Source organism: Peromyscus maniculatus, chromosome 2 (genome assembly GCF_049852395.1).
Source record: "Peromyscus maniculatus bairdii isolate BWxNUB_F1_BW_parent chromosome 2, HU_Pman_BW_mat_3.1, whole genome shotgun sequence".
Classification (NCBI taxonomy): domain Eukaryota; kingdom Metazoa; phylum Chordata; class Mammalia; order Rodentia; family Cricetidae; genus Peromyscus; species Peromyscus maniculatus.
This window is the reverse complement of record NC_134853.1, coordinates 162,467,267-162,479,721: the sequence shown is the minus strand read 5'-3', so window position 1 is coordinate 162,479,721 and position 12,455 is coordinate 162,467,267. Positions and strand designations below refer to the sequence as shown.

The following is a 12,455-nucleotide window of genomic DNA, read 5'->3' as shown; positions in this document are numbered from 1 at the left end:
CCAATGTTTTCTTTTTTTGTGTGCTGAGAATGCAATAATGCACTAGCAAGCTTCAAGCCATCACTTTTATTAAAATTTAAAAAAAAATTGTTTTGGCAGGTGAGGTGGCTCAGCAGGTAAAGGCACTTGCCACCAAGCCTGAGGACCTGGGTTCAATCACCAAGAACCACTTGGTGTGGAGAATTCTTATAGTTCTCTGACATCCATACCTGTGCCTCAGCATGCACATGCATGCATGCACACAAACACACACACACACACACAGAGAGAGAGAGAGAGAGAGAGAGAGAGAGAGAGAGAGAGAAGAGAGAGAGAGAGAGACTAAATAAATGTAATAATTAAGAAAAATTTATGATTTATTTATTTGTGTGCATGTATGCCTGCAGGCCAGAAGAGGGCACCAGATCTCCAGCTCCCAACCATAAACACACACACTTTAAGGTACATGTTTTACTTGTTGATTTACTACTACTACTACTACTACTACTACTACTACTACTACTACTACTACAGGGTCTCTCTGTTGAGTTCAAGGCCAGCTTGGACTACATTATAGTAAGTTCCAGGACAGCCAGGACTATGAAGAAAAACTGACTTGAAAACCAAAAATGGAAAAATTACTTAAAATACAAAACAACCAATCATGCCAGGTGGTGGAGGTTCACACCATTAGTCCCAGTACTTGGGAGCAGAGGCAGGTGAATCTGAGCCTGGACTATAAAGTGAGTTCCAGGACAGCCAGGGATACACATCCCATTGTTCTTCTTGTCAGTCTGAGTCCCTGTGATCTGAACCATTTGCACTCCATTTTCTTTCCAATATATTAGGCACTGTGAAGCCATATGCTCTAGAACCCCATGATGAGAGATATGTCTGTAAGATGCCATGACTTTATTAGGGCGATGGGGATAGAAACAGGTATTAAAATGCTGGGAACAAGTGCACTTGAATGAAGATACACTAGCAACCCAAAATACTCAGCACATTTTATTATAGGCAATCAAGGATGTCCAAAGTATACATACACTCCCAACACTAGGCTTCCATTTTTAGTACCAGAAGAAACCTTATCCTACTTATCGAGGAAGTAAGGCAAAAAATTCTGCCCTCCAAGGTATAGAATCGCGAGTGAAAGCACTCCCAAGAGGAGAAAAAGAGACTTTCTTGGGCTCCCTTTCAGCCCTGAGTATATCCAGCAGCTCAGCACAAAGTAGCTTAAATTCCTGATAGCATAACGGAGGGGTAGGGTACAGCTCATGAGTCAGCTTTCTCAGCTTGGCTGTGTGACGTAGAAGGTTCTTCAGGACAAGCAGAGAGATATCATTATTTTTGAAATTGACCTTAGTAAGCTGGGAACATTGGCTCAGGGAAGGCAAGATAGCATTGAAATGAGAGTCCTTCATCTTGCACTCCTCCAATTCCAGGGTTTGCAGTGTTCTTGCGATTCTCTCAAGGAGAACCCCAAGAAGCTTAGGGCATGAATCAGATAGCTCTACACCACTCAGGTTCAGATGTTTGAGCTCCTGGATGTTCAAGCACTGGCTCAGGTAGTCCAAGTCTGACTGGGAGAGCCGGCAGTCAGTGATTGACAGGGTCTGCAAGGGGTTCTTCAGGCACCTAGGGAGACATTAAGAGATTAGTTATGCCAAACAGTATTGAAGAGGATTGGTGGGAATGAAAGCAAGGCAGATGATGCTTTTCCCAAATTTAGTCTGTCTATATGATGGATTCGTTCAGTTTCATCCTAGCAGTGTCTTTAAGAGTCCCCTGCAGCCGGGCGGTGGTGGTGCATGCCTTTAATCCCAGCACTCAGGAGGCAGAGCCAGGTGGATCTCTGAGAGTTCCAGGCCAGCCTGGGCTACCAAGTGAGTTCCAGGAAATGCACAAAGTTATACCAAGAAACCCTGTCTCGAAAAACCAAAAAAACAAAAACAAACAAACAAAACACAGGTCCTGGGGATTTAGCTCAGAGGTAGAGTGTAAAGGCCCTGGGTATGGTCCTCAGCCCAGGAGGAAAAAAAAAAAAGACAAAAAGCAAATTAAAAAAAAAAAAAAGATATTATGGGACTGGAGAGATGGCTCAGAGGTTAAGAGCACTGCTTATTCTTCCAAAGGTCCTGAGTTCAATTCCCAGCAACCACATGGTGGCTCACAACCATCTGTAAAGAGATCTGGTTCCCTCTTCTGGCCTGCAGGGATATGTGCAAACAAAACACTGTATACATAATAAATAAATAAATCTTTAAGAGTCCCTTGCTATGGGGCCTGGGACACAGCCAGTCCCCAGGAACCTCCACCCAACTCTGCCCCAGTTGCTGGCCAGCAGGGAAAATTCTTGTGGCCAGGCTCCTCTTACAAAACCCCCATCAGACCCTGCAATCTATGAGACTCACACCCTATCCCAATACCCATCTACCTGAGACCCCAGTAACTTCCCAAGACAAGGAATCCAATCTCCCAGCTCTCACTGGATCAAGAGGTAAGTGATTCTTCTCCCACCCAGAGAGTCCTGCCTCTAGGACCTAGGTCCTAGGACACAACCAGTCCCCAGGAACCCCCATCCAACTCTGTCCCAGTTGCTGACCAGCAGGGGAAACTCCTGGAGCCAGGCTTTCCCCACCAAAAACTCCCATCAGACCCTGCAATCTACAAGACCCACACCCTACTCCAATACCCATCTGGCTGAGACTCCATAACGTCCTGAGACAAGGAATCCACCAGCTCTCATTGGACCAAGAGTGGATTTCTGAGACACTGGATCTACTAGCTCTCATTGGACCAAGAGAGGCTTCTTGAGAAAAAGAATCCACCAGCTCTGACTAGACCTAGAGCCCTGATAAGACCAAGAGGGGCCTTCCTGCACCACAGAATCAGCTAGCATGGATGGAGAAAGAATAGCTCCATGAGGTAGAGAATCTGTCAGCTCCAATTAAACCAAGAGCTAAGATTGAGACACAGACACAAGTTAGATTTCAACAAACAAACAAAAAAAACTATAGAAAGCCTTCAATGTCATGAAAACTGAATAATGTCCAACTGAAGCACCAATGGGTCAAGGAAGAAATAAAGAATCTAAAGACTTCCTAGAGTTCAATGATAATGAATGTACTCCATACCCAAACTTATGGGACACTCTGAAAGCAGTGCTCAGAGGAAAATACATAGCACTAAATGCACACATAAAGAATTTAGAGAAATCTCACACAAATGAATTAATAGCACACCTTAAAACTCTAGAACAAAAAGAAACACAAACTCACCCAGGAGGAATAGACACCAGGAAATAATCAAATTGAGAGCTGAAATCAATAAAATAGAAGCAAAGAGAACAATACAAAGAATCAATGAAACAAAGAATTGGTTCTTTGAAAAAAATCAACAAGATAGATAAGCCCTTGTCTGCACTAACCAAAAAGCAGAGAAAGAGCATCCAAATTAACAAAATCAGAAATGAAAAGGGAGATATAACAACTGACAATGATGAAATCCAAAGAATCATCAGGTCATACTTCAAAAACCTGTACTCCACAAAATTGGAAAATCTGGAAGAAATGGACAATTTTCTGGATAAGTACCACATACCAAAGTTAAATCAAGACCAGATAAACTATTTAAATAGACCAATAACCACTAAGAAAATAAAAACAGTCATTAAAAGTCTCCCACCCACAGAAAGCCCAGGACCAGAAGGTTTCTGCGCAGAATTAGACCAGTTTTTCAAAGAAGAGCAAATTTCAATACTCTTCAAATTGTTCCATACAATAGAAACAGAAGGAACATTACCAAGCTCTTTTTATGAGGCTACAGTTACCCTGATACCCAAACCAGACAAAGATGCAAAAAAGAACTAGAATTACAGGCCAATCTCCCTCATGAACATTGATGCAAAAGTACTCAACAAAATATTGGCAAACCAAATCTAAGAATGCATTAAAAATTATCCACCATGATCAAGTAGGTTTCATCCCAGAGATAGAAGGATGGTTCAACATAAGAACATAAGAAAGTCTGTCAATATAATACACCATATAAATAAACTACAAATAAAAGTGATTTTTTTTAAACTGGATGCTGAAAAAGCATTTGACAAAATCCAACACCCCTTCATGAAAAAGTTCTGAGAGATCAGGCATACAAGAAACATACCTAAACTTAATAAAGGCAATTTACAGCAAGCCAACATCAAATTAAATGGAGAGAAAATCAAAGCGATTCCACTAAAATCAGGAATTCACTCTCTCCATGTTTATTCAATATAGTACTTGAAGTTTTAGCTAGAGCAATAAGACAATAAAAGGAGATAGATCAAAGGGATACAAATTGGAAAGGAAGATATCAAAATTTCACTCCTTGTAGATAATATGATAGTATACATAAGTGACCCCCAAAATTCTAGCAGTGAACTCCTATAGCTGATAAATTCCTTCAGTAAAGCGGCAGGATACAAGATCAAAAAAAAAATCAGTATCCCTCCTATACACAAATTATAAAAGGGCTGAGAAAGAAATCAGAGAATCACACTTTACAATAGCCACAAATAATATAAAATACCTTGGTGTAACTCTAAGCAAGTGGAAAACCTGTTTGACAAGAACAAGAAAGAAATTGAAGAAGGTATCAGAAAATGGAAAGATGTCCCATGCGCATCGATAGGTAGGATTAATATAGTGAAAATGGCAATCTTACCAAAAACAATCTATAGATTCAATGCAATCCCCATTAAAAATTCCAACACAATCCTTCACCGACCTCAAAAGAACAATACTCTACTTCATATAGAAAACAGAAAACCCAGGATAGCTAAAGGAATCCTTACAACCAAGCTACCTCTGGAGGCATCACCATCTTTGACATCAAGCTGTACTATAGACCTATAGTAATAAAAACAGCCTGGTATTAACATACAAATGGACATATGGACCAATGGAATCAAATTGAAGACCCTGACATTTATCCACACACATGATTCTTGGAAAGAAGCCAAAACTGTACAATGAAAAAAGAAAGTATCTTCAACAAATGGTGCTGGCATAACTGGATGTCAACATGGTAAAAGATTTCAAATAGATCCATATCTGGCACCGTGCACAAAACTCAAGTCCAAATGGATCAAAGACCTCAACATACATCCAGTTACACTGAACTTGATAGAAGAGAAAGTAGGAAGTACCCTTGAATGCACTGGCACAGGAGACCACTTCCTAAATATAACACCAGTAGCATGACACCAAGGGCAAGAATTAATGAGGGCAGCGATTAATAAAAGGGACCTGCTGAAACTGAGAAGCTTCTGTAAGGTAAAAGACACAGTAAACAAGACAAAATGACAGCCTACAGAATCAGAAAAGATTTTCACCAGCCCCACATCTGACAGAGGACTGATTCCAAAATATATAAAGAACTCAAGAAACTACACATCAAAGTAAGGAACAATCCAATTAAAAAATGGGTATAGAGGTGGTGGTGGCACACACCTTTAATTTCAGCACTCAGGAGGGAGAGCCAGGTGGGTCTCTGTAAGTTCGAAGCCAGCCAGGTCTACAGAGTGAGATCCAGGACAGGCAACAAAACTACAGAGAAATCCTGTCTCCAAAAAAAAGGGGCGGCTATATAGAGAGATAAACATAGAATTCTCAAAAGAATAACTTCAAATGGCCAAAAGACAATTAAGGAATTGCTCAGCATCCTTAATCATCAGGGAAATGCAAATCTGAGATACCATCTTACACCTGTCAGAATGGCTAAGAAAAAAGTACTGCAGACAGTTTATGTTGGAGAGGATGTTGAGCAAGGAGAACACTCCTCTACTGTTGGTGGGAGTGCAAACTGGTACAGCCACTTTGGAAATGAGTATGGTGGTTTCTCAGAAAATTGGGAATCAATCTACCTCAAGACCCAGCCATACCACTCTTGGACATATACCCAAGGAATGCTCAAACATACCACAATGACACATGCTCAACTCCGCTCATAGCAGCATTATTCATAATAGCCAGAACCTGGAAACAATCTAGATGACTGTCAACTGAAGAATGGATTAAGAAAATGTGGTACATATACACAATGGAGTACTACTCAGCAGAGAAAAACAATGACAGCATGAAATTTGTAGGCAAAGGGATGGAACTAGAAAATACCATCCTGAATGAGGTAACCCAGACTCAGAAGGACAAACGTGGTATGTATGTACTCACTCATTAAGTGGATACTCGAAATAAAGCAAAGGATAATCAGACAACAACCCACAACACCAGAGAAGCTAACTAACACGGAAGACCCAAAGAAGGACACATGGATCACCCTGATTAGGGTAAATAGACAATATTGCCATGAGTAAAATCTGGATAAGGGGTGAGCAATGGAGGGTAGGGAATAGGGGATAAGAACATGAAGGAATGGGATGGTTGAGCTGAAACAGGGATTAAGAAGGAAAGCAATGAGAGAAATACCATGATAGAGGGAGATATCGTGGGGATATAGAGAAACCCAGGGCTAGGGAAACTGCCAGAAATCCCCAAGAATGAATCCAGCGCATGGGGAGAGGGTGCCTGAACTAAACTTAAACTGGCTTTCCCCTGTAATCAGATGGGTGAATACCATAACTGTCATCACAGAGCTTTTCTCCAATGACTGATAGAGATGCAGAGCTCCAGGTGTCCAGTCCAAGAAAGAGAAGAGAGATTCTATGAGCAAGTGCATCAGGACCATGATAGGGAAACATGCAGAGACAACCAAACCAAACTAGTGGGAAATCATGAAAGGTGGATCAACAGCTGTGGAGCCTGCATGGGACTGGACTAGGCCCTCTGCATGGTGAGACAGTTGCATAGCTTGATCTGCTTGGGGGGCCCCCTGGCGGTAGGATCAGAATCCATCTCTGGAGCATGAGTGGGCTTTTTGTATCACCCTACCTATGATGGGACAACTTGTACAGCTTACAGGCAGGGGAAGGGCTTGGAATTGCTTCTACTGGATGTGCCTCCCCATGGCAGGCCTTGCCTTCTTGTGGGTAGGAGTGGGGTATGGTTTGGGATGGGGAGGGGGAAGATGGGTATCTTCGATTTGTGTGTAAAATGAATGAAAAAATTTTCTTTATATATATAAAATAAGAGTCACCTCATATGTATGTTCCCCACCACAGCTGTGTCCTGTTTCCCAATATCACCTTTTCCCCATCTACTCAACCCCTTTTTGGACCCTAAACAACCTTTTAGGCATGAGCAATTGCAGGTGTGCTAGTGCCTGTTCACACATGTCTGAGCATAGGGCTCATCTGCCGGGTTAACCTATGTCTCCACCACTGCTAGGTTCACAGTGGTCAGACCATCAAGGACCCACTAATCTGTAGAGAAAAGGATATGGTTACTATGTTCTGGAGGAAGCTCTCCATCCTTCCTTACCTGAGCCACTTTTCAAGGCAGCCTGTTAAAAAGTAGATATTATATACAGAGAGATTCTGGAGACAAGGGAATCTGGAGATCTGAGAAAGCAACATGCTTATCCATTCTTGCTCTGCAGAAGCAGCAGATTTAAAAGGCTTCCAAATTACTGCTAGCACAAGGGTGTGAAGATTTCTCATCTGCTCCAGGTAAGGACAAAGCTCTACAATGAACTCAAGTGACCATTCACTCAGATGCAGCTTCAGGATACAGTCTAGATGTATCATTTTGAAGATCTGTACAGCACTGAAGACAGGTGAATTCCAAATCTTCAGCTTTCTACAGCATAGATGAATGGAATCTTTTCGCTGCTGGGCCCACTGTAGCAAGTACGAGTCACATTGATTGTACCTGGCCTTCATGAGTTCAAGATCAGTTACTACCTTAATACTTTTCTTCACCGCAGAGTTAGGACTGATTTCCACTGGTTGCTCCTGCCCCTCAGCTTGTGGTGAGCAGTCATCTTCATGGGTTCCTGCCCTATTGTTCCAGAAGTCATGGTCCACATCCGTCAAATCAAGCACTCTGAGGTTTGACCTCCTGTTGGTAAAACAGGTAGAATTCCCAGAAGACAAGACAAGATACATCTTACAGTCTACTTCTTGTCCACATCTCATATCAGCTTCCCTTCCAGATCTTTGCTTTCTCTAGATCAAGTCTCATGCTCAGTGAAAATGGTCTTTGCCAGCAAGGCATCTATCTCATTTCTCTCCATTCCATTCCCATTAACCCCAGCCTAATTCCATTTTTAACTGTGGAGCTGGCAGGGAAAGGCCTATTCCTCAATGGCTATGTCTACTCTTGTGCCCTCCACATTTGCCATTAATTGCCCAGATGCCTGAGACCTGGCCCAATCCTCTACAGTTCTCTATGCTGATGCTATAAGAAGCCTCTGATCCACCTTTGGCCAAGTTCTCCCTGTCCCCAGTTGTTCCTTCTCCGCACCCCCACAGCCTTCCTCCACTCTAGAGGGGCCCTGATTACCTGGGATGAACCTTGTCTGCAATCAGCACATCTAGTCCAGCAAGCAGAGCTTTCAAAGTCTCCAGGTCAGAGTCCTTTATCAGGGCTCCTACAGAAAGGCCTGGATATGGCCAGGCAGACACCATGGCCCTCAAGTTGTTTGTATGTCTGTCATTGAAGGCCTCCTCAAACATCTCCCGGAGCAGCCCCACAGGCAGGTCCTCCAGAATAGAAATGGTCAAGTCCTCCTCTATCAGCAGCCTCTGTCTTGCCAGCTGCTTGAGTGTGGGTGGAGCCAGGTCTCCCATCATGACTGGTTTTCAGGGATAATAATGCTGAGGAAGCATGAAAGAAAAGACACCATTCAGAAATCTTAGGAAGCCCTTCTTCTTTCCACACAAGAACCTCTCTGTGGTGATGGTGGACATCTCAGTTTTCACATTTTGTTCGCCATGTGATGGTTTTAAAGCCACACTTCTCCTGTCTGCAATGTGAAGCCTCTCAAAAGCATGCTCTTTCCCAAACACCCCATCCTATTCCAACCACAGTTCAGGTGAGTCCATTTCCACTAAGGGCTCTCCAGGAAGCCTGAAGGCTCACCCATGTGGTCAGTTCTCCAGGACCTCAAAGAAGGCAAAGGAAACATCCCATTTCCAACCTTTTCAGTCTCTGTTCACCTGGCTGACTCAGCCTGGAACAATTGAGGGAATCTGTGAGATTGACATCATTAGTTATTGACTTCACTTGTTGGTTATCACTTGTCCTGATGTTTCAGGGAAAGAGGCAGGAGGGCTGTAAGCATGTATTCTGTGTTACAGAGCTGGGCAAGGTAGCAAAGAAACAGCCAGGCGGTGGTGGCCCAGGTCTTTATTCCTAGCATTCTGGAGGCAGAGCCAGGTTGATCTCTGTGAGATTGAGGCTAGCCTAGTCTACACAGCAACTTCCAGGACAGGCTCCAAAGCTACACAGAGAAACCCTGTCTTCAAAAACCAAAAAAGAAAGAAAGAAAGAAAGAAAGAAAGAAAGAAAGAAAGAAAGAAAGAAAGAAAGAAAGAAAGAAAGAAAGAAGGAAGGAAGGAAGGAAGGAAGGAAGGAAGGAAGGAAGGAAGGAAGGAAGGAAGGAAGGAAGGAAAGAAAGAAAGAAAGAAAGAAAGAAAGAAAGAAAGAAAGAAAGAAAGAAAGAAAGAAAGAAAGAAAGAAAGAAAGAAAGACAGACTAAAAATTCAGTCAGTAAACCTTCAGTAGGTACTGCCATGGTCTGTAATGTTTGTAAAGCATCTGGAAAAACAGGACTCTGGGATGGAGATGATAATTTACATGTTACAGTCAAGAAACTCACTAGGCCAGTGTCATGGTTAGTTACTCCTACAGTTCTAGAACATCCTCCTTCAGGTCTCCAAAACCTAATGGAAGACTAAAAATAAAAAAGTATGATATTTCCAATTGAGTATAGAATGATGTTTCACATTTTTAATTTGAACACTGAGACCAGGGAAGCAGGCTGCTTCCTGCAAGTTTCAGAACTTCCTAGTCTTCATGATACAACCATGTATAAACCAGCAAGCAAAGAAAAAGGACTTCTTGCTATTGTGATTGTTGTTGTGGGATCTCAGCCAGGGCAGTCCTGGAACACACTCTGTAGCCCAGAGATCTGCATGCCTCTGCCTCCCAAATGCTTGGATTAAGGGTATACACAACCATTTCTGGTTTAAATTGACCTAAACATCAGTACAAGCTGGGTGTTAGCAGCACATGCCTTTAATCTCATCACTTGGAGACAATTTCTATGAGTTCAAGTCAGCCTGTTCTACAGACAGATTCTGTGTCATGCCAAAACACCAAAAAAAGAAAGGAAGGAAGAAAGAAAGAAAGGAAGTAAGAAGAAAGGAAGAAACAATGACTTTGACATAAACAAAACTTGCTGGCTCTGATTATGATCCAGCAAAATGTCTGAGAACTTCTTGCGGGCCGCAGAAATATATCCTAAGAACTCAGCTGGTTATGGCAAAGTCACTACCTGGAGGGATCAGGGAATTCCTCCAGAGGAAGCCAAATCCCAAGGAGTTTTTGGTGTTACTTGGCTTGTTATATATCAGCTGTCTTCTGTTATGAAAATCATGTGTGCCTTCATAGTTTTCCCAATTGACTTTCCCCTAAGAAGGACTAACAGTGTAGACTGATCACTCTCTGGACATACACATTCCAGGTATTTGGAGAACAGCCTCAGGAAAGGCTTTCTCTGGAACCAGTTATCTCCCTTAGCCACTTTCAAGGACTACAGGAAACACCACCCAGGTGGACGCCCAACTGCCAAAGACTAACAATGATAACAGCCCACCTGAAAGTCTCCTGACTTAAATTCCACAAGGAGACACCACCCAGGGGGGCGCCCAACTTCCAAGGACTAACAAGTGATAGCAGCCCACGTACAAGTCTCCTGACTTACAGTAAATTCACAAGAGGACGCCGCCTAGGCCAGGTGGACACTAAGTAATAGTTTTACACAATTTAGCTTAGGCCCTCCTTTCTTACAGCCTTACTAACTTTATAGACCTCTAACTACTTACCTAACCACTTCTAGGAATATTTAGATAAACTTCTGTGCTAACAGCTATGCTCAGCCAGAACTCCCAGTTCAAGCCTCCCTGTAATTATCATTATTGGTAGCATCTGGCCAGGTCCATCACCGGATGGAGGAAAGTACCTTATCAGAGATACCTCTGTACTCTCTAAGAACAGACTTAAGCATCCAGGCTACCTGTTTGAGAAGGCCTGGCGGATGTGCAAATTAAGCCTTACTTCCTCTTTTCCCAAACCTTACCTCCAGTTCCAGATCTCCCTTTAGCTATCACCAGAGGCATCTAGCTGTACACAGGTTGCCTAGAGATTGAGCACACTTTTCCCCACCCTGCAGTAAACAGCAGACAGCTTGAACAGATAGGAGCCACAGGAAAAAAGAAGACAGTTTTATTTTCTCCCATTGACCTAGCAACTTATAGATTTTTAACATCCTTTACCAAACACATTTAAGGTTATAGTTGTGCACATAAGATCCCTCTTCTTAGATGTTACCCATATTTAGCCTTTAGTTAATTCATTAGTCACTTCCCCTTTGGGTCACAAATGGTAATTAACAACTAGTGCCCCTCTTTGTAATTCTTATCAACCCTCCATTTGATCCTGATAGCGGACAATCACTGCCTGAGGAAGTTCAGGCTGAGTGTCCTGGGTGGAGGGGAGGATTGTGATTTTGGGGAGATATATAACTGTAAAGCAGAGGACAGGAGGAGAGGAAGAGAGAAGAAAATGGAAGAACGAGATGGGTAAGAACTGGAGAGGAACGAACTGAGATGGGGAAGAAGTAGATTGAAGGGCTACAGGAGAGTACGACAGGAACGAGATGGAAGATGAGGAAGAGCCAGATGAGGGAGAAGGAGACGGGAGAGGAGATGATATGGGAAGGAACAAGATGGATGAGAACCTAGAAGGGGCAGAACTAGATGTAGGAACTAAGATAGAACCTAGAGGGGACAGTAGATAAATATAGAGAGAAATCAGACAAGAAAGGAGCTAGACATAAGAACAGAACTGAAGCTGTGTATAAAGGATGTTATGCCAGAGGAATTAAAGCAAATGGACCAAAGAACTCTGTGTGCGTAGACTGATTTACCGACCTTAAAGATTCTCTGCTGGTTGATAGAGCCTTCCGTGGACACTGGGAGGGGACTATCGAGGGGCTGGACCCCCATAGTCCTCGTTAAGAACTTGAGGCCAGGCAGAGTTATGTAGGAGGTTCTTGTCAAAAACCAAAAAATTAGCCGGACAGTGGTGGCAGAGGCAGGGTATCAGTGTGAGTTCGAGGCCAGCCTGGGCTACAGAGTGAATTCCAAGACAGGCTCCACAGCAACACAGAGAAACCCTATCTTGAAAAACCAAACAAACAAACAAACAAAACAAAATAAAAAAAGAACCAAAAAAATAGCAACTAAAAGAATAGAAATGATAGATTGAGGTGAACCCAAGGCTAGACTCTGGGTGAGACAGGGTGACTTG

General features: G+C 42.8%; 1 protein-coding gene across 1 annotated transcript; it reads right to left on the bottom strand.

Annotated features, from left to right (window-relative positions):
• Positions 1 to 1,076: 1,076 nt before the first annotated feature.
• LOC143271749 (oogenesin-2-like) lies at positions 1,077 to 8,710 on the bottom strand. The gene is made up of 3 exons (XM_076563626.1): positions 8,424 to 8,710; positions 7,791 to 7,979; positions 1,077 to 1,617 (listed from the first exon to the last, which is right to left on the bottom strand). The coding sequence occupies exons 1-3, from the start codon at positions 8,708 to 8,710 to the stop codon at positions 1,077 to 1,079; spliced, it is 1,017 nt and encodes a 338-aa protein (XP_076419741.1).
• Between the last annotated feature and the right edge of the window lie 3,745 nt (positions 8,711 to 12,455).